The sequence below is a fragment of the Salarias fasciatus genome, chromosome 6 (genome assembly GCF_902148845.1).
Source record: "Salarias fasciatus chromosome 6, fSalaFa1.1, whole genome shotgun sequence".
NCBI lineage: Eukaryota > Metazoa > Chordata > Actinopteri > Blenniiformes > Blenniidae > Salarias > Salarias fasciatus.
The window spans coordinates 11,036,672-11,062,666 of record NC_043750.1 but is presented as its reverse complement, the minus strand read 5'-3'; the positions used below and the strand labels follow the sequence as shown (position 1 = coordinate 11,062,666).

General features: G+C 43.1%; 1 protein-coding gene across 2 annotated transcripts; it reads right to left on the bottom strand.

The window, feature by feature from the left end:
• Positions 1–247: 247 nt before the first annotated feature.
• Positions 248–16,309, bottom strand: LOC115391113 (lysozyme g-like). Of its 2 annotated transcripts, XM_030095221.1 has the most exons (5): positions 16,204–16,309; positions 15,519–15,596; positions 2,603–2,799; positions 2,366–2,516; positions 248–865 (listed from the first exon to the last, which is right to left on the bottom strand). In XM_030095221.1, the coding sequence occupies exons 1-5, from the start codon at positions 16,205–16,207 to the stop codon at positions 708–710; spliced, it is 588 nt and encodes a 195-aa protein (XP_029951081.1). In that variant the 5' UTR covers positions 16,208–16,309; the 3' UTR covers positions 248–707. The 2 variants fall into 2 exon arrangements, with proteins under 2 accessions (XP_029951081.1, XP_029951082.1); XM_030095222.1 differs by lacking the exons at positions 15,519–15,596; positions 16,204–16,309 and adding an exon at positions 4,369–4,390.
• Between the last annotated feature and the right edge of the window lie 9,686 nt (positions 16,310–25,995).

Genomic DNA, 25,995 nt, shown 5'->3' with positions numbered 1-25,995 from the left:
CAGTTTTGCAGTTTGTGCTAATTGTTTTGAGAAATTCATGAACCGTTGTGCAAAAGTAAAACGTGACATGACTGAGCAAAACCACGATAAATTTAATAAATTTAATTACTCATTTTAACTCAAGTAAAGTGGTGCGTTGTATTAGGTTTGTCCCGGTACAATCAATTTCAGTCCGTACATTCACTCAACTCAACAATTTGCTCTAACTCTCATAACCACATTAAATTAGACATTGTAAACACACTGGTTGGTTTTATTGACACTTTATTTTGTAAAAAACAAAATAAACAATAAATGAATCAAAGAGAAAGGAAAAAGGGGAAAAAACAGAATAAAAGACATCTAAATAGGTATCAAGTATTGTTTTTACACGTACGAAAGGGAGTATAGGAAGAAGTCAGAATTTACTCATCTTAACAAAGCTTGTGATAATGAAGATACACAGTAGGCGGCTTCTGAAGAAAAGAGAGTAAAGTTCCCTGCCAGTTTCCCATAATGCATCAAGACAACAGAGGCAAATATGTGATGATGCAAATTTTAATCCACGCCCTCACCTGACTGTATTAAAAGTCCACCTGATTAATTCAGGTAGACTTAAACTTTCAATTTAACGCTGTTGATGTAGTTGAGACATTGTCAACTTGGAATTTTGTGCGATCAAGACACATTCAGTAATGTTTTTTTTCATGCTGACAAAGAATAGTATGCTAAAATAGAACACACGAACTATCAGTGTCATATCCATTCTTCTTGTACCACTGAGCTCTGGCAACGACATCGTTGGCGTAGTCTTTACCAGTTGTTTTCTTGTCCACATTGCGATCTTCAACGTTTCCATCCCCCATGTTGTACGCAGCTATTCCTCCTTCAGACACAAGTTCCAATCAGTTTGTTTTCCTTCCAACAAGTCCTCCATCTCAAACGATCACAATGGTCATGAATTTGTGCCCCAAATTATGACAAACATGCTGCGTTTTAACATGAAGCTTGTGGTCATGTAAATAATCTTTCAGACATATCATGGACCAACAGAGTGTTTTGTTCTGGTTTTTTGTTCTTTTTTTTTTGAGCAGAGCAAGTTGCTCTTACAGTAGCTACATTTTGACCACAAATATGATTCTCTGCATTGAATAAAGACTTCAGTTTATTGTAATTTACGCAATGCTTCTCCTGTGGCACATATACGCTTTATATTGATGATATCCACTTGGTTTATGTGTGTGATCTGCAGTTTTTTCGTTTCGACATGCATTCGAGCTTTCTCCACCAAGCTGCTTGCTGCTTGCTATTCTGGTTGCTATGCTGGTTGCTAAGGACTCTGAAGTTCATAGGAAGTTGATGTGCTTCACAGACTGAATTTTCTTTAACGGAAGGAGTTTTTGCACCTAAATTGTTTATATTTGTTAGTTACTCTAAAAAAGTAATTTGTTCCCAGTTTCTCATTTCTCACTTCTGGAAATAGTAAAAAAATTACTTTACTGGTCACTGCACTTGAAAAGTAATTTCACAACTTATTACTTTACAGTTTCTTAATTCCCTGTGTAGATACTTGGACAAACATACAGTTGTGTCATCACTTATCTTGTCTACAGTGTTTATTCCTAATAATAAATAAATAAATAATAAAAATTAAATGGTCAGTAAGAAATACAAAAATAAAGGAGTGGAGCATCAAATTTGTGAGGAGAAAAGCAGGAACCATGGTAAATGGACTAAATGGACTACACTTGTATAGCGCTTTTTACCCTGCTTGACAGAGCCCAAAGCGCTTCACACTGCAATATCACATCACCCTTTCACACCATACTGGGTGGTGGTAAGCTACGACTGTAGCCACAGCTGCCCTGGGGCAGACTGACCATCACATGACAACCTCATGATTCATGAACCAAAATGTCACTCTGCTCAAAATGTAATAGTGCTGATTTACAGAGAGGTGTTGTGGAGGGTTTCACTTGGAGAACTTTGGGTGTTTAGGTGAGTGAAAAGAGATCTTTTTTTTGATAAGATGGTGTGGTTAACGAAGGTCGGAGCAAGATGAAACAATAATCATGACTATTTGGCGGTACAGACTGGAAGGAACAGAACTTTACACAGAAGTAAAAACGGCTCGAGTAACACAGAAAAGAGCGTTACTGGATATTTTAAATGTAACGGGTTTCTTTTCTTTATTACCCAAAAAAGTAATCGTGTTACTGTAAGACGTTACCCCCAGCACTGGCCACTTGGAGGCGCTTGACAATAAAACAAAACTCTTGGTCAAAATTTGTGGCATGAATTAACAACCACTGTGTTTTTTTTTCTGAGAGGAGGACAGTCTCATTGATTCAAACATGCAGGACTTCACTGATTCTGTGAAACAAACCTTTCAGCTGCTCCTCTTTACTCCAGTGCGGGAACTTTTGTTGGATCTTTTCAATAAACCCAATGAGGATTCTCGTCGCTTGGCGGAGATGCTCCTCGCTGTCCCAATCGCCCTCAGGTTTATGTCTTCCTCCATTTGGAGTAACATCCACCTACAGAGATGGGAAAGAACTGGATCAAAGTGGTATCTTGTGAATTTATTCTGTGAGGATCTGGGCTGAACAGTGTTGGTTCCCACCTGCATCAGACCCCAGGCCTTTCCGTTATCCCCCCAACCATTTTTAAGTTGTGTTCCAGCTCTGGACTCTCTGGAGATGATGCCTGCGATGAGAGCAGGCTGTATTTCCAAGTCGCGTCCCACTTTCTTGATCATGTCCTTGTACTGGTCCATGTCTTCTAAATCCGTCGCTGCCATTTTCTCTGAAGCACGCACACCTTTAGAGACAAAGTGGAAAAAACTATTTTGACATCAATAAATGCTATAAAATTATTTTCTGTAACACAGAGGAGATTTTTTTAACAGCTTATGATCAAGTTGGTTGTATGTAACTGCTAGGGTTGCCAACTCCCAGAGATTGAAATAAGGAATGCCTCTCGCGGGCAGCTGAAAAAAACGAGGTTTTTGGGGGTGAAAAACGCATATATAACAGCATTTTGCCACAGTTATACCTATTACAGACTATAAAAACACATTAGGCTACTACATTACACCTACAGTAGCAAGACTGCAATAACTCATGATCAGCTTGATCAGTTTGTATTTGAGGCCTGCAGTGAGACAGTTATCATTCCAGTATCATCATCATGATGGACAGCAGCTCTCAGCCACTGCACCGGACGCTAGAGCAGCTCAGCAGCTCCTTCAGAGGAGACTGAGACCCTCAGAGCAGGAAGGAGTGATATCACAGGTCTCTCATCCCCACCGCTGTCAGACTGTACAATTCTACTGTGTAGAATATAACCTAATCCTGGACATTATAATATCCTGCACCCGCCCTTTCAGAAACTCAGCAACACTTTATCATCCATTCACTCTGCTAAAACATATTGTACGTATTATATCATACTGTATAGTTATATATTGCATCATATATTGCATATTGTATTGTATATATTGTATATTTTATATATATATATATATATATATATATATATATATATATATATATATATATATATATATATATACTGTTACATTTTTAAGACTCAGGTTGTACATACAGTTAAATCTTCATTGTCTTTAGCTTCTATTGTCCATCCTTGTATGATTTGCACTGTAACTTGTTAATTATTGCACCATGCATTACTTTTGCACCCTGCTGTGGGTTCTATGAGCCTATACACCTGTAAATTTCTCCACTGTGAGATTAATAAAGTCTTCTATTCTATTTTATTCTATATTTATTGCTAAATGTGCAAAATATCATCAAACAGCTGCTGTCTCTTCTGGATTTTAACATGTTCTTTTTTTTTTTTCAACTAAAAAAGTGCAAAATCAAAACTGAAAAACCTTCTAAACAAAAAAACCAACAAGGTTCCGTTTCTAAACTGAAAACACATCACAGTCTGCAGCAGCAGACACAAATCCATGATATATCCGATATGGAAACGGCACAAACTTACATGTATCTGGAAGCCATGCTGCGCTGCTTTAATGTTTTGATTTACTTCTTCCCACGCGCTCTGTGACCAAACTGACTACTGGCCAATGAGCTGCCGTAGCCTCGGAACTGTCTTTTTTTGACCAATGAGATAAGAGCGATTCTGTGTTGTCGAGCCATCTCTGTCAGCTCATTGGTCACAGAACGTCAGAGAGCCGGTGAACAATTTACAGTAAGTTTTCAAAAAAAAAGCGCAAGTTCCACTGGTTTTGACTCTCACAAAAATACGGAACAAAGTGCGTTCCTTTTCAGCTCAATACTGAACGCACACTTTTACATCCAAATACGGAACGATTCCGTTTTTCAAGGAACGGTTGGCAACTCTGGTAACTGCATGATTCACCTGAGTACTCCAGCTTCTCCGCCTGAGCTGTTTCTTTGGAGGCTCCATCAGTATGAACCTTCGTGATGTCTCCGTAGCCTAACAAGTGTCAATTTAACAAGATACTGGAGTTACATAACAAAGTCAGCATTTGAAGCATGTTTCACAAAATAATACAGAATGCAGATACAGTTCAGAATGCAGCCTCAAAAAACATGGCGTTACGATAACACACTCAATCAAGAGTACAACAACAGTGGAACTTACTCATCTTGTCGCCTTGTATCAGGCCTGGGAAATGAAGTAAAGAGCTCTTGATGCTCCCTTGTCCAGTGTTGGATGCAAAGAGGAAAAGAGGGTTTATATAGGCTGTGCTATCTCTAAGTTTACTTTCATATTGACTTCACAGAAGGGGGTTACTGAAGGGCTGGGACCAAGGAGTCCACAGGAAAACAGCTGATACATTTACAAGAAATGTGTTTTCAAAGAGCAACCAGGCACCTTTGTACCTTTGATGACTTTCAGTTTCAAGATGAGGTTTGAATAATTCTAAAGTTCAGTGGTTTTATCTATATATATGATGCTTACTTTTGAAGTAACTTTTCACTGAGTCACTGCATGCAGCTTGGCACCCTGATGGTCAGTAAAAACTGCAGTGCTCAAGGACAAGCTCAAAAAATGCTCCTATACCAGATTTACATCTTGAGCAGAACTTGGAGTATTGAGGTTTTGAGTTAGATGGGCAATAGAGCCTGTTTTCGTCTGCATTTGTGGCAAAATCTTATTAGTATGGATGATAACTGTGTTAGCTGTTGCAACCAAAAGAGATTTTAGTGAGCTGATATATGTGACTGATTTAAGTGTTAATTCGGTCAATGAGTAACAAAGTGAATGATAAAGGTAGCTCATTCCATCTCTCAGTCCTCCTGTTTTTTTCTTAATGTTAGATCGTTAAGTAAGAATGTGTTGTGTGTTTCATTTGGAATTTTCAGTCCAAAATAGGGAACATGACTGGGACTCCATTGAAGCAGTGTATCAGAAGGCTCGGCCTCAGCTTTGGTGTTTAGAGGCATGACAACGCTTTTACAAAATTGTACTCTTAAAGTGACTCATCGTCCAAAATGGAAAAAGCAACAGCTGTTGTTTTCCCCACGGGCCTGGGGTTTGGACTGGCTGTGGTTTGGGGGGCTGCTGGCTCTGGGGGGTGCATACCTGTCTGCAGCGGTGGGGTTTGGGGGTGGGGGCGGCGGTTGTGGGTGGTGGGGGGTCCTGGATGTGGGGTTCGGGGTTCCCTCGCCTTCCGGGGGGGTCTCCCACAGGACATGACGGTTGGATGACGTGGGAATGTGAGTGTGTTTGGGGTAGGGTTGACTTTGTGTGTGTGTGTGTATGTATGTGTGTGTGTGTGTGTGTGTGTGTGTGTGTGTGAGTGTGAGTGTGAGTGTGAGTGTGAGTGTGAGTGTGTGTGTGTGTGTGTGTGTGTGTGTGTGTGTGTGTGTGTGTTCTTGCATTTCTATCCTTGTCGGGGCCAAATGTCCCCACAAGGATAGCAAAACGTGGAACGACGTGCCATGTGGGGACCTTTTTCCGGTCCTAAGTAGGAGAAACTGTGTTTTCTTGACCATGTTGTTGTTACTGAAAAAAGTAAAAGTGCAAAAACATTTCTTTAGGGTTAGACTTTGTTGTGGTGTGGGTTAGGGTTAGGGTAAGGGTCAGGGTTAGGGGCTAGACATGAATGGGAGTCAATGGAAGGTCCCCACAAGGATAGAAATACGAGACTGTGTGTGTGTGTGTGTGTGTGTGTGTGTGTGTGTGTGTGTGTGTGTGTGTGTGTGTGTGTACGTGTTTGCTAGCGTGTGTGAGTGTGTCAGAATGTGGGTGTGTTTGGTTTAGGGATGAGTGGTTGTGTGTGTGTGTGTGTGTGTGTGTGTGTGTGTGTGTGTGTGTGTGTGTGTGTGTGTGTGTGTGTGTGTGTGTGTGAGTGCGTGAGCGCGTTCTCGTATTTCTATCCTTGTTGGGGCCAAATGTCCCCACAAGGATAGCAAAACGTGAAACGACGTGCCTTGTGGGGACCTTTTTCCGGTCCTAAGTAGGAGAAACAGTGTTTTCTTGACCATGTTGTTGTTACTGAAAAAAGTAAAAGTGCAAAAACATTTCTTTAGGGTTAGGCTTTGTTGTGGTGTGGGTTAGGGTTAGGGTAAGGGTCAGGGTTAGGGGCTAGACATGAATGGGAGTCAATGGACGGTCCCCACAAGGATAGAAATACAAGACTGTGCGCATGCGTGTGTGTGTGTCAGCGTGAGTGAGTGGGTGTAAGTGTTGGGTTGGGGCGGGGGGGGAGTGAGGTGGGAGAGGACAGGGTGGGAGGGGTGGGTCGGGGGGTGGACGGGGGGGTGGGGGGGGGGGGGGGGGGGGGGGGGGGTGTGATGCCCTGGATCTTGGGGTGCGTGGCCGGAGCGCTGGGGGGGTGCTGGCCTGGGGTGGGTAGCCGCCCGTGTGGGCTGGTTCTCCAGGGTGGGTCATGGCCCTCCGCCTGTGTGGGGGGTCGGCTCTTGGGCTCTTGGGCCTTGGGCTCTCGGCTCTGCCCGCCCCGGGCGTCCGGCGCCCGGGGTGGACCGGCTCCTGCCGGTCGTGGCTCCGCGGGGCCCGGGCCCTGGGACCGCCGGGGTCCCCGGCCGGGGCTTTCCTCTGCCCCGTTTCTGAACCGGAGCAGGGGCGTCTGCCTGCGGGAGCGGCTTGGATCCGGGCTCTGGGATGACCGCCGGCTGTCTGGGCTCTGAGGGCCTCTCTAGCCTGCTTCTGGCCTGCTCAGGGGTCAGAGGTCATATATGCATGATCACTACCACCATCACTATCACCATCATATTTGCACAATCACGCTGATCTTTAATCACTCTTCACATACTCGGTTACCTTGTCTTCTTGTGGTGGTTAGAATAATGGTGATCTGTAGTAGCCCTCTCTTGATGCACGCCCCGAGTTTACTACTAGTTACTCGTCTGTTCACTACTATGGTTCATCGGGGGGGGAAAAAATATATATATATAAATGTATGGTTCTGTCAGTTTTAGTGTTGGTTGTCGGCTCTGTTTTGGTGTTGTCTAGATTGGGGTTTGGGATGGTTCTTGGTTGCGTGTGGTGCGTTGACAACACTGTTTTGCAGTTGTTGTGAATTTGTACATAGGTTTAGCCAACCCCCCCCCCCCCCCAACCGTTCTCCCTCTCTTTATCTTTCTCTCTTTTCTGTCTCTCGCTCTCTGAGCGTTTCCGTCCCGGTCCTGTCCGGCAGCCATGCTGGACGCCAGCTTTAAATAAAGGCAGCAGCAGGAGGAGATTCGTTCTCGTCCTGCTGCTAACATTAAAATCTGTTCAGATAGTAAAAGGCTACATTCATACAATATTGCACGCCCCAGCTGCTGAACAGGACAAGGGAGGAAAAAAAAAAACCAAAAAAAACAAAATGGAAAAAGCAGCGAAAACTATTAAATGTGGAATAACAACTGCAATGAGCAAAATACTCCATTTTTAGATGAAGTACAGAATAAAAATTGTTGAGAAGAGTCATGGTTTTATTTCTATGTACATAGTACACTGTAGGGTGGGGAACATGAGTAACTCCACACAGTAAACCCTCCAAACACTCTCCAGCCAGTAATTCAACCAGTCCAACCCAGGTGAGAGTGAGAATGCTGACGGCTGCTCTGAAGTGCAGCTCCTAAACCACTCAAGAAAAACAAACCAACAAAGGGGAGTTCCTTTTTTTCATTCACGCACAGTGACATTTATATAAATCGCCTAGTCTTCATCACAGGCATCAGATGTGAACTTTTAAAAGAATCTTGAAATGCATGAGGAAACACAGAGTGTGCTCGTGTTGTGTTTTCTTCATCAGTTGCTTCAGTCGTCTGCAGCCACTAATATCCTTGCTTCTTGTACCACTGAGCTCTGGCAACAACATCGTTGGAGTAGTCTCCGCCGGTCGTGTGCGCGTCCACATTCTTTGTAATTTTGAGCTTGTGTCTCTGCCCGAACTTACACGAGTGGTCCAAAACTTAAAAGCTTCAGAATGCTTTTTTGATAGTCTTCCCCCCAAACTTTTAAAAAGTGTTTTTGAGTCAGTCGGCCCATGTATTCTAAAGCTGATAAACACCTCTCTGAGCTCTGGTTGTGTTCCTGAGGCGTTTAAACATGCCATGGTCCAGCCTCTTCTCAAAAAGCAGAGTTTGGATTCCTCAGAGCTCTCCAACTATTGGCCTATCTCTAAGCTGCCCTTTTTGTCAAAAGCCTTGGAAAAGGTGGTACTATATCAGCTGCAGAATTATCTGGACTCAAACAATTTAACAGAAAAATTCCAATCTGGTTTTAAATCACATCATAGCCCTGAAAGTGCTCTTTTAAAAATTTTAAATGACTTGCTTTTAATAACTGATTCTGGCCACCCAGGTCCTTTTAGATCTCACCGCAGCTTTTGATACTGTGGACCATGAGATCTTATTAGATCGTATGCAATCCTCTGTTGGAATGAAAGGCACAGTCCTAAAATGGTTTAGGTCCTACCTCACTGGAAGGCACTTCTCGGTGAGCCTCGGCTCATTTTCGTCTGCTAAAGCCCCCTTTAACATGTGGAGTCCCCCAGGGCTCTGTCCTTGGCCCCACTCTATTTTCTATCTATATGTTGCCTCTTAGGTCAATTTTTCACAAATATCAGCTTTCTTTTCATTGTTTTGCTGACAATGTACAAATTTATTTGCCACTGCAGGCTGAAAATGCATGTTCATCTCTACAGCAGTGCCTCCAGGAGGTAAAGGATTGGCTGAATTGGAACTTTTTAAGTTTAAATGAAAACAAAACAGAAATGATTCTTTTTGGTAAACCTGGGCCTACTATTGATTGTGGATCTTCCTGCAGCCCTCTTGTAAAAAACCTAGGAGTTACTATTGACAGCTCCCTCAGCTTGGAAAAACAGATCAGCTCAGTGATCAAAACAAGTTTTTTCCAGCTACGATTGATATCTAAAGTTAAACCTTACTTGCCTTCTGACCAGTTGGAAAGACTAATCCACGTGTTTATTACATCACGTTTGGATTATTGTAACTCGCTGTATATTGGTCTGGCTGCTTGTTCCCTGCGTCGGTTACAGCTGGTACAGAACGCAGCCACCCGCCTCCTGACAGGGGCGAGGCGTGTTGATCATATCACTCCTGCGCTACAGTCTCTTCATTGGCTCCCTGTCTGTTTCAGACAGAGTCAATTTAAAAGTCAATTTAAAATATTGTTGCTTGTTTTTAAAGCTCTAAATGGCTTAGCGCCGTCGTATTTGGCAGAAATGTTGTTTGTATACACCTGCAATGCATAAGTTCACCATGTGCTTTAAACCTGCAGGTGACTGTCACTTTATAATGTAATATTTATATCCTTAAAGTCATAAAACATTTAGCCACAACAGAAACTGAAAAATATAGAAATATAGGCGTATCGATCACATTATGATTACAATAACTTTTAACACTGCAGAAATACTCTTTCAGTACAGAAATGTTTACATCTGTTTAGAAATCCTCTTACAAAGCAAATTGTGCCCCTGGTGGTCAAATTATTATATTGCAGTTATTGTCAATTTCTGTCAACCAACAGATTTCATGTCAGATTCGACTGTAGCTGGCCGGTTCTGCAGGGTACAGTTTTATTTTTTCATTGGAGTGATAACATAGACCACACGGAGATGTGTCAGCACTTCTAGAAAATTCTCAAGTTGATTCTGGACGTTGTGAGGAGTTTGCATCTTTTCCTGGTGCGCCCACTTGGTGTCAGTGAGTTTAGTCCAGGGATGTTTTCCTGACATTTACTGTTCTTCTCTCATTAATCTGTGTTTGTCTCGTTATAAACAGATATTTTCCTGTTTGTCAAGTTTGAAGACTCACATATCAAAGAGTCATGGCAGCAGAGCTCATCTGTCTGCAGCACACATGAAGCCCAGCAGGGCAGAGAAGGAGGCGTCGCCTTACAGGGCAAAGGTCACCACCACAGCTCCTGGAACACTCCCACGTGTCTGAAGATGGTATCTAAAGCGCTGATCTCAGAAATCCGCCTCCTGCTGTCGTTTCAGGAGCGGACGTTTGGCTGCACGGTGTGTGGGAAAGTATTCAAGCGCTCCTCCACCCTCTCCACACACCTGCTCATACACTCCGACATCCGGCCGTACCCCTGCGAGTACTGCGGCAAACGCTTCCACCAGAAGTCCGACATGAAGAAACACACTTTCATACACACCGGTGGGTTCACCTGCTGACGTGGATTTGTTCCTGAGCGTTTCCTCCTCACCTCACCTCATGCGTCTGTGCCTCCAGGAGAGAAGCCCCACGTCTGTCAGATCTGCGGCAAAGCCTTCAGCCAGAGCTCCAACCTCATCACCCACAGCCGCAAACACCGGGACGACCGGCCGTACCGCTGCCCGCTGTGCCTCTACAGCTTCCAGCACAAAGCCGAGCTGCGGCAGCACCAGGACCACCACTGCGTCTACCGCTGACCCCCCCACGCAGCCCGGGACGCAGCTTCCCGCCTCTGTAAACCAGGACAAACACTTGGAGGACAGGAAGCTGCTCACTGTGGAGCTATCAGTGAGGCCATCCAGACTTTCTGCTGTTGATGTTCCAGATGTTTCAGTTCCTGAAGGGAAACCAACGGAAGTCTCTGTTTTTACTCCATGAAAGAAGGAAAACATGGAAGCCATGATTAACTGAAATCGCCAACAACCTGCTCAGATGTACGAGTTTTGGCATTCAGAGGTATTTTCATGTTCTGTACAACATCATGATGATCATTTTCCTTTAATATACAAAAGCATTCAACATTACTGTCATCTTCAAATAGTTCTGTACAGTTGAGAGTCCTGTCTTGAGCATTTTCAGATAGTGTCTCAAAATGTGAGTTTTTTTGCATTTGAAAACATTTCAGAGTAAAGTGTCATCATGGAAACATGACAAAGCCGTTTGACTCTCGTGTTCATAAACAACGGTGCCTGAACGTCTCATTTTGAAGACACTGACTCTTTCATTGACATGAAAACTTGCTTTTGAGGAATGAACTCTCCGTTTTGAGCAAGTGACAACTCACCTTTGCAGGTTATCGACTTGATTTTGCAGTGTGTGCTAATTGTTTTGAGAAATGCATTAACCGTTACAAAAAAGTATAAGTGACTTGACTGAGAGAAACTATGATAAATGTACTAAATTTAAATACCCATTTTAACTTAGCAAAGTGGTGCGTTGTATTAGGTTTGTCTCGGCACATTCAATTTAAGTGCGTACATTCACTCAACTCCATTTCTCGTACAAACTACAAAATCTTTGTCAATATATGTTCTAACTCTCGTAACCACATTAAATTAGACATTGCAACCACATTGGATGGTTTGATTGACACTTTATTATGTAAAAAATAAAAAAGCAATCAATGAATCAAAGAAAAAGGAAAAAGAAATGCAGAATAAAAGACATCTAAATAGTATCAAGCTTTGTTTCACACTTACGAAAGGGAGTATAAGAAGAAGTCAGAATTTACTCATCTTAACAAAGAGCTTGTGATAATGATGACACACACAGTAGACGGCTTCTGAAGAAAAGAGTGTGAAGTTTCCCATAATGCACCAAGACAACAGAGGCAAATATGTGATGATCCAAGTTTTAATCTAAACACTCACCTGACTGCTTTAAAAGCCCACCTCACTAATTCAGGTAGACTTAAACTTTCAATTTCACGCTGTTGATGTAGTTGAGACATTGTCAACTTATAATTTTGTGCTGTCAAGACACATTCAGTAATTCAGCTTTGTCATGCTGACATAGAATAGTATGCTAAAACAGCAAACACCAACTATCAGCGTTATATCCGTTATATCCATTCCTCTTGTACCACTTCGCTCTGGCAACGACATCGTTGGCGTAGTCTTTACCAGTCGTGTTTGTCCACATTCTGATCGTGAACGTTTCCATCCCCCATGTTGTACACAGCTATTCCTCCTGCAAGACACAAGTTCCAATCAGTTTGTGTTTATTCCAAGTCCTCCATCTCAAATAGTCATGATGGTTATGAATTTTTGCCCCAAATTATGACAAACAGTTACTTTTTAACGTCAAGCGTCTTCATCATGTCATGTAAATAATCTCACAGACATATCATGGACCAACGGAGTGTTTTGTTGTTTTTTTTGTTTTTTTTTTTTCTTTTTTAAATGGAGCGAGTTGCTCTTAAAGTAGTTACAATGGAAGGAGTTCTTCCACTTATATTTGCACTAAGTATTTATATTTGTTCACAATTTTGCTTCTGCGCATTAAAGGTGCATTAAGGAGTTTGCACGTTTCATGCGAAACAACGGCCTCATCAGGCCTTGGGCATAATGCAGCTTAGTGAAACGCTTTGTGCCTGTGGCTTGTGTCCATGTACGTGCACGGAAGAGGGGAATAAAACTGCATTAGCAGCCTTGGCACGCAGAAGAGGTGATCGATTCGCAAGAATGGCTTCAACTGAAGTAAGTAAAGTTATATTTAACTTTTCAAGGAAAATCAAAATTATCAAGTGCCATCCTTATCTCTTGCCAAAATGTCTGAATCAATTACCCAGGTTTTAAGTTTCTCTTGCCTGCATGGAGTCTGTGCTGGAGTTGTGGCAGTGCTAGAAGCCGGTCTTTTATTACTTTCTGGAAGATCCATTCTCAATACTGCTCAGTTGTTGTTCGCTAATCATCTGGCGGAGTAATGGTGGACAAAACGAAAGCTAAGCAAGTCAGGCCAGCTGGAGCGGGCATTACTTCACATCCTCTCAAATTCTCCCAAGAAATACAAATTGCCGGACCGGCACTGCAACTGTCAAGTGTCAAGTTAGTACTGTTAGGGTACTTACTATGAATAAGTCAGGGCACATTGTACACATCATTGAGTATTTGTAACATATTTGTGGTGGAAAATAAGTACTTTCAATGTTTTAATCTCCTTAATACACCTTTAAATAACAACTTTTGATTTTGTTATGTTTTGAAAATCAATCTGGAATTATTAGTCAATGCAGAGTATTTGTGGTCAAATGTATCTATTTTAAGAGCTACTTGCTCTGTTAAAAAAAATAAATAAATAAATAAAAAATCTGTTTATCTGTGATATTGTTTACATGGCCACTAGCAGTGTTGGGGTAGTTACTCTAAAAAAGTAATTTGTTACTAGTTATTCATTACTTATGTAAATATGAATGAAATTACTTTACTAGTCACTGTACTTGAAAAGTAATTTCATAACTTTACAGTTTCTTCATTCACTGTGTCGATACTTGGACAAACATTACAGTCATATCTTCACTTATCCTGTCTCAGAAGTGTTTATTTATCATATAAAACTCTAGGAAGAGAATCTCATAACACAGACTTTTGGAAACATGAGGGGGGAAAAAAAATCGGTAACGCTTTACTTGAAGCACCCGGTATTACACATTATAAGTAGTTATAAACACGCATAAATGACCATAATGCTTTATAACCCACTATACAGTATAGGGTTATGGTTAGGGTTTGGGTTGGGATTGGGGTTAGGTCCTGATATTATAAAGTATTGTGATCATTTATGAGTGTTTATAACTATAGTTATACAGTGCTATAATATACTTATAATGTGTTATACAGGGCTGCTTCAAGTAAAGTGTTACCAAAACTTCTGAAAAAAATGTCTTTATACTCATGTAAAAAAGATAATAAATGGTCAACAAGAAATTAAAAAGTAAAGGTGTTATGATTTTAACCTATAAAATCAAAACAGAAATGCACTCAAAATGATTAAAAGTTTAAAAAAAATGCAAAGAATTAAACAGACAGAAAATTCTTACCACCTGTTCATGAATTATAGAACTACATAACTGATCTATCGATGACATTACAGAAGAAAAGGTCTATAACCAGTGTTTGATTTATGAGTGGGAGGAGAGAAGGAATGGGGTGCAGTAGATCAGTGGAGAGCAGTAGGGACCTCATGTTTCTTTGCAGAAGCTGCAAAGTTTCAGCTCATTTCAACTCCTCCTGCATAGCTAAGCTGACACAATAAAGCGGCGGAGCATCAACAAAAGGGTGGAGCATGACGACCGTATCACGACTCATGAACAAAATGTCACTCTGCTCACAATGTAATAGTGCTGATTTACAGACGCGATCACAGGCGTTGTGGCGGGTTTCACTTGAAGAACTTCGGGTGTTTAGGTGAGTGAAAAGAGATCCTTTTTATGAGATAAAGATGAAACGATAATCGTGGTTTTCTGACCATGCAGACTGGAAGGAACAGAACTTTACACAAAAGCAAACACGGCTCAAGTAATGCAGAAAAGTGCATTACTGCAGTCCGGTTAAGACATTTCAATACAGATATTTTAAATTGTGATGTGTTACTTTACTTTGTTACCCAAAAAAGGAATAGTGTGACTGTAACACGTTATCCCCAGCACCAGCCACTAGGAGGCACTTGACGTTAAAAAGTAACTTGGTAAATAATTTGGGCTGTGAATTAACATCCACTGTGGTGGTTTTCTGATGGAGGACAGTCTTATTTATTTGAGCATGCAGGACTTCACTGTTTCTGTCAAACAAACCTTTCAGCTGCATCTCTCTGCTCCATCTCGGGAACTTTCGTTGGATCTTTTTAATAAAGTCAATGAGGATTCCAGTCGCTTGGCGGAGATGCTCCTCGCTGTCCCACTCGCCCTCAGGTTCATGTCCTCCGCCATCTTCAGTAACATCCACCTACAGAGATGGGAAAGGACTGGATCAATGTGGTGTCTTGTGTGAGGATCTGGGCTGAACAGTGTTGGTTCCCACCTGCATCAGACCCCAGGCCTTTTTGTTATCCCCCCCAACCATCTTGTAGTGTTTTTCCTGCTCTGGACTCTCTGGAGATGATGCCTGCGATGAGAGCAGGCTGTATTTTAAATTCACCTCCTACTTTCATTATCTTGTCCTTGTACTCGTCCATGTCTTCTAAATCCGTCTCTGCCATTTTCTCTGAAGCACGCACACCTTTAGAGACAAAGTGGAAAAAAACATTTTGGCATCAATAAATGCTATAAAATTATTTTCTGTAACACAGAGGAGATTTTTTTTACAGCTTATGATGTAGTTGGTTGTATGTAACTGCATGATTCACCTGAGTACTCCAGCTTGTCCTGCTGAGCTGTTTCCTCGGAGGCTCCAGTAGTAGGAATACACATGATGCCTCCATAGCCTAACAAAAGTGTCAATTTAACAAGATTTTGGAGTTACATAACAAACTCAGCCTTTCAAGCAGGAGCCTGTGACACAAAATAACACATAATTAGACTTTGTTGGGTGTTGTGGTTATGAAGACGACCGGTTTAAATGACAACTTGACTTTATTGAAGAGTAGGCAGGAGATACACCGCTGATCCTTGCACATATCACACTGGGGTGAGAACATACATTTACCGGCTTGAGCAGAACTACGTTTATGAGAAGGATCAATATTACTGTGTTTGCAAACAGTCAATATTCTACAGGCTTTACTCGGATTTATAGAAGAATTAAAAAGTCCCATGTAAACGCACGACATATGACACAAAATAATGCAGATACAGTTCAGAATGCAACCCTCAAAAACATGACGATATGAAAAAAAATTAATTTAAATTATATTTAATTTTTTCTATGCATGGATGGGTTTTTTTAAATTGTCACATTTCACATTTCTATTCTATTTATATTTCTTTTCTCTGTGCTGCTGGAACACTGCAATTTCCCCCTTTGCAAGATATAAAGGACTTTCAATTAAATTCAATAACACACAAACCAGAGTAAAACAACAGTCAACTTACTCATCTTGTTGCCTTGTATCGGTCCTGAGAAATGAAGTAAACAGCTCTTGACACTCCTTTGTCCAGAGTTGAACGCAAACAGGAAAAGATGGTTTTTTATATAGGATGTTATTTTTACTTTCACTTTCATACTGGCCTCACAATGGGTCTGACTGAGGGGCAGTACCAAGGAGTCCACAGGAAAGCAGCTGATTTACAAAAAATGTGTGTGTTTGAGAGAAAGAGAGAGAGAGAAAGAGAGAGAGAGAGAAAAAAACCCCCAGCAATTTCTGGACCCTTCCATGACTTTCAGTTTCAAGATGAGGTTTGATTAATTCTATAATCCAGTGGGGTTTTTTTTATCTATATTTTATATACATATATTTACATCGATATGATGGCTTCCTTTTTTTAGGGGATTTTTCACTGATGGTGTGTTTATATGGAATGTTGAAGTCAATATTCCAAAAATGATTGGCCTGTCAGGTCCAGTGCTCCAGTGGTTCTCCTCATATCTGGCTGGTAGGAGCTTCAATGTATCAGCCAACCATAATACGTCTGAGCCAGCCAACCTGCAGTGTGTTGTGCCCTAGGGCTCATTTCCGGAACCCCTTATGTTCCTACTGTATGTCCTTCCTCTGGGTCAGATAATGAGCAGTTCAGTAACGTTTCTTACCGCCTATTTGTTGATGACCTACAGCTGTGCTGCTCCTTCGAGCCATCTGGAACCCATAAACTGAGCTCCTTAATGAACTGCATATCACAAACCAAGCAGTGGTTAAGTGATAACTGCCTCCAATTAAACTCAGAAAAAAACTGAGACTGTCATTGATATGGAATAATGCTTTGTTTACAAGTTCTCAGGAACACAGTGTGATGGCCGCTCTGTTTTGTCTGAAGTCCCTTGGTCTCGGGACTGTTTACCTGAGAAACAGCTTCTGCTAGTGAGATCTGACGATATGACATGGAATGGCCGGTGGATCTGCCACTGTGTGGAGGTTTGAAGTGATTCTGCGGGTCCCTCTCTGGCTGGTGGAAGTTGGGGCCTCGTCGGACTCTCCCCGTTCCCAGATGACTCCTCATTGGTGACAGACCCTCATCTGCTGTCACTTCGAGCCCCCTTTCCACCGCGCGGCAGGCCGGTGCGCGCTTCCTCCATATTTTTCCATGCCCTGCTGCGCGTGTGCTCCCTTTCTGTGACCCGGCCAATACCAATAGCCGAGGCATCTTCAGTAGACCTAAAAACTATTCTGCGGATAGCGGGCGGGTTTGGATTTGAAAATTGATTAAAAAAAATCGTTTGTGCGGGCGGATAGAGATTTTAAGAAGCAGTTGCATCTGTGCATTTCTTATTAACACACCCTCTTCTGCTGTCATTTGGTGAGCTGATGCTCCTGGCGCTGTGCTACCTATCTCAAAAATGTCGAAAAGAAAGGCAGAAAACAGGAACTTTTTGGACATGTGGGAGGCAGAATATACGTTTACATATGTCAAAGACATACCTGTTTGTCTTGTTTGTGGAGCCAATGTGGCTGTAGCGAAAGAGTACAACATTAGAAGACACTATGAAATGATACATCATGAGAAGTACAAGAACATGGACACGACACAAAGATGCCAGAAAATACAGGAGATGAAAAGAAGTCTGGTTTCACAGCAGCAGACTATGTTCACAAAAGCAAAATCACAAAGTGAGGCTGCTGTAAAGACAAGTTTCATTGTGGCAGCAGAGATTGCAAAATCAGCCCGGCCCTTCAGTGAGGGAGAATTTGTGAAAAAGTGCATAATGAAAGTTTATGACCTCATGTGCCCAGAGAAAAAAAACAAGAAATTTTCAAATGTGAGCCTGAGCAGAAACACAGTGGCTGATCGCATTTCAGCTCAAAAGTGGTAAGGAATGTCTGTTATTGTGGTGGTTGAGCTCCAATATTTCAATCTAATATTTCTTTTCTACTTTTACTTCAGACGTGCTGCTGTTTTGCCCTGCCTCGATCCTCCGCTGCCAATTATTTGTTGGTTGTTGCCTTTGTACTCCGCTGTTGCTGGTTGCTGCTGTGCAGACCTGTCCTGTCGCGGCCTGAACTGCTCTTAACCTCTCCCTGCATTCAGTGTGGCCGCCGTTAGGACGGCGCTTCGTTCAACCACAGGGAGGGTTTGACTTCTGCTTGTTGCAGTCTCGCCGAAGGAGGGCTGCGCAATTGGGGCACTGTTTATCCCTCCCTCCATTGTGGGAAAACTGAAATTCATTTTTTTATAAATTGTAATATTTGTTTTGTTCTGTTCTAGGAGCTGGTGGTGGAGTCAAGTGGTGGTGGTGGTGGATTCCCCTGGTGGTGGTCATCCCGTTTACTTTGTGGTGCACTTCCCTTTTTTTGGTTTGCTGTGTTGAGTCTTTGTGTTTTTCCCTTAGTGTTTGTGTGTGTGTGTTTGGGTTGGTGAGAGAGAGAGCGATAAGAAGCTTCCTTATTTTAAATTCTTGGCCTTTTAAAAAAGGGATTGTTATAATAAAGTATGGTCATAGTTATTTTTTTTCTGTAAATAAAACTTATCAAAACTCAACTGACAAGTCTCCGCCTCTCAGTAAGATTACGAATCTGTGTGCTTTAGTTCTGTATTTCTCCAGGTGCAATTCCTGGGGTGGCGTTGTTGGTTTTGCTTAGTTAATAGGGAAATTGACAAATTACATCACCGCTCCGCGCCACAAGAAGTTATTTAAGTTCAACCGATTTAGTGGGGGCCATGGCAAGGGAGCTTCAACGCGGGACATAATCTCTGCAAAATCGCTCATTTTGGCTATATTTTTCATCCATTGCCAGTGTTATCATAAAGTCAGCTCGACTACCGTCTTCAGGTGGGTCAGCTGACACTTCTCGCTGACTTAGCCACAATTAGCTCAGATGGGAATATGGCGGAGCTCCTCTCCCCAGCAGAGAGACACTTTGAGTCGGCCTCGGCTGTCATGTCACCTGGGTGCCTGACTTCCAGGGGCCGAGTTGGGGCCGATTGGGTAGAAGGCCCGGAGCTGCTCCACGGAGGCAATGGGAGAGCTCCAGCAGCCGCGCCACGGCCTGCTTCACGCGCCTCCGTGGTTATACGACGGGTGCCCGTGTGCTCCGCGGCCATCACGGAGCGCGTCTCCATGGAGGAGGAAGCAGGCCGCAGCGTGGCTGCTGGAGCTCTCCCGTCAGCGGGAGAGCTCCGGATTTCCGCTCCCGGGTGGAGACGCGCAAGACAGATTCAATTCAACATTATCCATCAAACATACTTTACTCCTTATAGACTGAACAAATTAGACAGTAATATTTCTGATCAATGTCAAAGATGCCTAGCATCTGTTGGAACTCTGTTTCACATGTTATGGGGTTGCGACCGCTTGAAATCATACTGGACTCATATCATCACTGTGACCTCTCGAGTTGGTGGACAGACCATAATTGCTGACCCAAAGATTTGGTTGCTCGGGGAAATTGTTCAATTGAAACAGAACTCCAATAAGAAACATTTCATACTGTTAGCAGCAACAGCTGTAAAGAAGTGTATTCTGAAGAAGTGGAACAGCACAGAGCCTCTTTGCCAAAAACACTGGTCCAATGAACTCTTGTCATACTGCACTCCAGAGAAAATCTTGCATTCGATAAAAGGAAAACTAAATGTCTTTGAACTGATTTGATTTGAACCGACTCCATTTTTGAATGTTTTGTGCCAACTTGATATGACCACTGATTAGCTGTATCTGTTTGCTGTTGTTCTATGTATAATTACCTCCGCCAGGAGGTTATGTAATCATGTCGGTTTGTTGGTTTGTTGTTTGGTTGGTTGGTTGGTTGGTTGGTCGGTTTGTTGGCAAGATCCCGGAAAAAGTAATTGACGGATTGCAATGAAACTTTGTGGAAAGGTGGGTCTTGGGCTAACTGAGAATTGATTAAATTTTGGTGATGATCCGGATCACTGTCTAGATCCAGGAATTTTTTAAAGGATTCTTTATCATTGAGAGATAGGGAACCTTTCAAATGGTTGGGCAGGCCCGCTGACAGGGGGGGGACAAACGCCTGGTTCACACAGGACGTGTGTAGAGGATGGGAAAAGCCTTAAATAAAAAGTAAATAGAAAAACTGACACCCCCCCACATTTAAAACAAGAAACCCGAAAAATAAAACACAATAAGTTGTTAGGTTGATGGTTTCTAGTATTATATCATGTTCCAAATGTCACTGTCATTACCCCTTTTGTGACAGTAGGTGTCACTCAAGTACCATGGATCAGTAAGGAAAACCGCTTGTGAAGCGCACCATCCAGGAAGTGGCAGAATTAAAATGGCGCTTTCAGCGGTCACACACGTATAACCGTGTCCTGTTTTACTGCTCCACAAGTACGTTGAACATGATGTTTTATCATTTCACCTTAAGCTCACAAGTTTGTTGTAGTCTTGTGTTGCTGTTGATGTCGCGGGTGTGCAGAATGATTGTTGAATTGCAGAGTTTGAGCATGATTCGTGTCTCGTGTTTTCCCATATTAGCTGTTAGCTTCAAGTGACCACGATGTGGCAACGTGTGGGAATCTTTGAATGTTTAATGAGTGCTGTGAACTAAACTGTATACAAATTAACTCTAAAAGAGCTTTGGGAAATGCATAAGCACCTGTTTCATTTGTTTTGAGTTGGATGTAAAATGTAAAGTACTGTTATTTTTGTGTTACTGTAGTGTATGAAGGCAGCCGCCTCATATTACACTGATGAGATGTTCCTATTTCTGTTTGATTTCTGGTAAGAAGATGAGTTTTGATGTTAACCTGTTAATTGCAAATGGTGTGTCTATGTTATGTTGTATGTTTGATGTGCTTTGATGGATTTGAATTTGTTTGAAATGTGTTTTTATAATGGAAGTGGCAGAATTAAAATGGCGCTTTCAGCGGTCACACACGTATAACCGTGTCCTGTTTTACTGCTCCACAGTTCTTCAATGATTGTGAGGCAAAAACGCTACCGGCCCAGGCACCCCTAGGCTGGAGGCCGGTAACATTTGGGGGCTCGTCCGGGATCCAGCGCTGGCAGCCTGAAGACGTCAGAACTGCATTGGTGACATCCTGTTGTCAGAGCTTCAGGGAAGACTGCTCCCTATAGCGTCATCCAGAGAGCAAAACTTCAGGGAACCAAGCCAACATGACTCCTTCACAGCGTCAGCTGCTGACATGGAACCTGCAGAAGAAATTACCAGGCCTAAATTTCAGGCAATTACAGACTGTGGCACGTGAAATCAATGCATATGAAGAAGGACAGATAGCTGACACATCCAACATAACTGAAGCTGAACTGTTTGATGCGATTGTGGATTTTGTGAGAAGTCAGAAGCTGAAGGACCAAGAAGATGAAGGCATGTCTTGTTTGCTGGCTCTCCTGGACATTGTTGAGGACTTTCTGAAAACTGCTGACCCTGTTCACACCGTGTCAGAAGATGGAGATGCCAGTACCCATGCTGATCTACCCTTCCCAACACCTACGGAGATGCAAATGGACAGCAGCGACAGTGAGGCGCAGCCAACTCCAGAAGCCATCATCATGGCAGGATCTTCTACTTCAGCCAAAGACTCTGTGAAAGGTGTTAGACTCAGCACATCCTCATGCATGTCTGATCATCAGGTGGTAAGGCTTACGGATGTTGCTGGTCTGTTACCTCGTAGAGAGTTCAAGATTTATGGAGGTCAACTGTCTGATTGTGGGTCTGAAATCTCTTATAAAAGTGTCTGCAGACAGATGGATGAAGGTCTCAAAGAAGGTTTCAGTGAGTCGGAAGTGATAAGAACAGTGATAAAGGTAACAAAACCAGGTTACTTCAGAGAAATGCTAACAAACAAAGATGATCTCACTGTAGATGAGTTGAAAAGGTTCCTCAGGTCCCACATCAGAGAAAAGAGTAGCACAGAACTCTTTCATGACTTGAGTAACACTAAACAGCAGGATAAGGAGACCCCACAACAATTTATGTATAGGATCATGGGTCTCAAAGAACGTGTTCTGGCAGCCTCACAACAAAGTGATGCTGAGTTCAGTTATGATAAAAGGCTGGTCCAAGGTACATTCCTCCATACCCTTTACCAAGGTTTAACTGAAAAAAACAGTTACATCAGGAGTGAACTTAAACCTTACCTCAGAGACTTGGATGTGACTGATGACTACTTGTTGGACAAAATTACAAAGTCAGCCAATGAGGAGGCAGACAGACTCAAACGCCTCGGTTCTGCGACTAAAACCAAATCGTTAACTGTTAGCTCAGCTCAGGAAGCCGACAGTCGACCAGTTGACCAAGTGAAACTGACTGATGTTAGCCGTAATATCCAGGCTAATCAGACTGCTATCATGGAACTGACGACACAGGTGTCTGCATTGACAAAGCATTTGACCAAACTGATGACAAAAGTAGACAGTGAAACCCCCAGAGATACTTCACAGCCCCACACCGGCTCCCAAACAGGGAGGATTGATACTAAAGGCCGATGTCCTGAGTGTGTTCAACAGGGAAAAATGTCATGCTCCCACTGCTTCCGCTGTGGCCAAGAGGGACATCGAGCAGTGGGCTGTCTGAAGAGACCACGGGCGGGAAACGGAGCGCAGTCGCTGGAGAGGGGCAGCCAGTGACTGAAGTCAGCACAACGCCCCATGTGACAGCTGGATCTCTTCAAACAGGGAAGTGTGCGGCAACAAACACTCAGGAGAAAACAGGAAAAAAACATGTTGCCCAACTCATTGGCAAAAGGTGCATGGTTTCCTGCACCATCAATGGGGTTCCAGTGCAGATGCTTTTTGATTCAGGGGCCCAGGTATCAATAGTGGGAAGAGATTTTGTTGAGAACAAGCTACCAAATATTGCGATCCAACCTCTGACGAGTTTGCTCACTGACAGCCCCTTGGAAGTTACTGCTGCTAACGGTACTGATGTCCCATTTGATGGCTGGATAGATGTAACGGTCGAAGTAGTCAGCTTGAACCATGGAGCTGTAGCGGTGCAGGTTCCTATGCTAGTTGGAAAAAGTTGCATCAATTGTCCATTGCTAGGATCAAATGTTATTGCTGAGATCATCAAGGGGAATGAGCAGACCAATGTTATGGATATCGGTTCACTGCTGAAGGAAGCTTTAAATGTGAGCGAAGATACAGCCAAAGCTATTGTGTCCACCCTCAATACAGCTGTTCCAGAGGAAGAATCTCCCATGTATGATGTTAAAGTTGGAAAGAAAGGGGTGACTATCCTGGCAGGCAAGATAGATGAGGTTCGGTGCAGAGTGAGAGCCTGGCCAAAGGGAGCGACAGTGTTGTATGAGCCAGCTATATGCAATCACTGCCCAGAAGGACTAGAGTTGTTCCCGGCTCGCGTCGACATTCCTCATGGGTCATCCAAAGTTGTTAAGATTCCTATCCAGAATGTGACCGAACATGACATTTTTCTCTCAGGAAGAACAGTACTCGGCACTCTTCAAGAGGTGGCAGACATGAAACCTGTCATCGGCCCACGGGAAAATGAAACACCAGTCACACCGCCCTCAAAGACCGAAGTCTGCTCTGCTCAGTTAGGCCCTGGAAGACAAGATCAACAGGTAAATCACAAACCAACCACCTCAGTCAGTGGAAAATGGCACCCACCTGTTGACTTGTCGCACTTAGAGGAAAGCGAGCAGGAAGCAGTAAGACAGATGTTGTACGAGGAATCAGACATCTTTGCCAAGGGAGATGATGACATTGGCTGCATCGAAAGTTTGAAACTCAAAATCAGCCTCAAGGACAAAACACCTGTGCAAAAGTGTTACAACGCCATCCCAAAACCATTGTACAGGGAAGTAAAGGAATATGTACAGAACCTGCTCATTCAAGGATGGATCAAGAAATCAAAATCACCATACTCATCTCCTGTTGTCTGCGTCCGAAAAAAAGATGGAAGCTTACGCTTGTGCGTGGATTTCAGAGAACTCAATCGGAAAACCATCCCTGACCGACACCCATTGCCACGCATCCAACACCTGCTGGATAACCTGGGAGGCTATGCTTGGTTTTCCATACTCGACCAAGGATGCGCTTACCATCCGGGCTTTGTGGATGAGGGATCACAACATGTCACTGCATTCAACACCCCTTGGGGCCTGTATGAGTGGGTGCGACTCCCTTTCGGCTTAACAAACGCCCCTGCAGCATTCCAAAGATGTATGGAGGAGGTGTTGGAAGGGCTGAGAGATGAGTGTTGTTCCCCATACCTGGATGACGTGCTGTGTTATTCCACAACCTTTGATGGTCACCTACAAGTGCTACGGGAGGTGTTCAGTCGAATGAGAAAACATGGGATCAAATTGCGACCAAAGAAATGCGAACTTTTCAAACAAGAAGTCAGGTACATAGGTCGTGTTGTTTCAAAGGAAGGAGTCCAGATAGACCCCAAAGACTTGGAGGCAGTAGTACAACTGAGAGAGAGAGAGCCCAAAACAGTTGGAGAAGTAAGAGCTTTATTAGGGTTCTTAAGTTACTACCGCTCCTATATTCAAGACTTTGCAAGACTAGCCAGACCGCTTTTTGAACTGGTGCAGTGTCAGAAAACTATGAAGACCAAGACGACAAAAGGCAAACCCCAAAACACAAATACTGGTCAGTTGGCAGGGAAAACTCCCATACAGTGGACTACAGAGCACAGTGCCATTGTTTCCAGATTTGTGGACATGCTAACCAGTGCGCCTATCTTAGGTTACCCTGACTGTAACTCTCCATTTATCCTGCACACAGATGCCTCCAATGAGGGTCTCGGCGCTGTACTCTACCAACAGCAAGAGGGCAAACTGCGTGTTATAGGATATGGCTCCAGGGCACTGAGTGCAGCAGAAAAAAATTATCACTTACACTCTGGAAAGTTGGAGTTTCTTGCTCTGAAGTGGGCGATTTGCGATAAGTTCAGAGACTATCTTTACTATGCCCCAACATTCACAGTGTACACCGATAATAATCCACTGACTTACGTGCTGAGCACAGCAAAACTCAATGCAGTGGGTCATCGGTGGGTGGGGGAATTGTCGGATTTTTGTTTTGACATCAAGTACAGGCCAGGGCGTGTGAATGCTGATGCTGATACCCTTTCACGTTATCCTCTCCAGTTACATGATCGTATTTTCGAGTACACAGAAACTGTGCCTACAGATGTGGTGGCAGCTGTCTGGCAAGGGAACAAGGTGGTGGAGGAGGATGATGTGCCATGGGTTGCTGCGCTGGTCCTCACTGCAACATCCGATGATTCAACAACGAATACCAGGCAAGTTTTCACTCCCCATGACATCCAAAGTGCACAACAAAATGACCCAGTGATCAGCGAGGTCATAAAACTGAAAAAAAGAGAATGGACACCAAATGACAAAGACAAAAGACAAATGTCACGTGAGACAAAGAGACTAGTCCACGAATGGAACAAACTAAAACTGGACAAAGGAATTCTGTACAGGCATGCTAGTCAGAGAAAACAGCTGGTTCTCCCTGCAGAACTAAAGCCAATGGTGCTCAAAAGTTTACATGATGAAATGGGACATGTGGGAGCAGATAAAGTGATCTGTCTGGCAAGGGAGAGGTTCTTTTGGCCTTTCATGCAGAAAGAAATAGAGGACTATGTCATCCAAAAATGTGCTTGCATCAAACAGAAGAGACCTGCTATTCCTGACAAAGCACCCATGGGTTCCATAACATCCAGTGGCCCGTTTGAGTTAGTCTCAGTTGACTATCTCCACCTTGAGCCAAGCAAGGGAGGTCATGAATATATCCTCGTTCTGGTTGACCATTTTACCCGCTTCGCCCAA

Bases quoted from the DNA above. Each gene is read 5' to 3' on its own strand.
- LOC115391113 (XM_030095221.1), bottom strand. The intron at 2,517-2,602 runs GTGGGAACCAAC...CCATCTCTGTAG, and splicing joins AGGCCTGGGGTCTGATGCAG to GTGGATGTTACTCCAAATGG. The intron at 866-2,365 runs GTTTGTTTCACA...TTGTGTCTGAAG, and splicing joins TAAAGAGGAGCAGCTGAAAG to GAGGAATAGCTGCGTACAAC.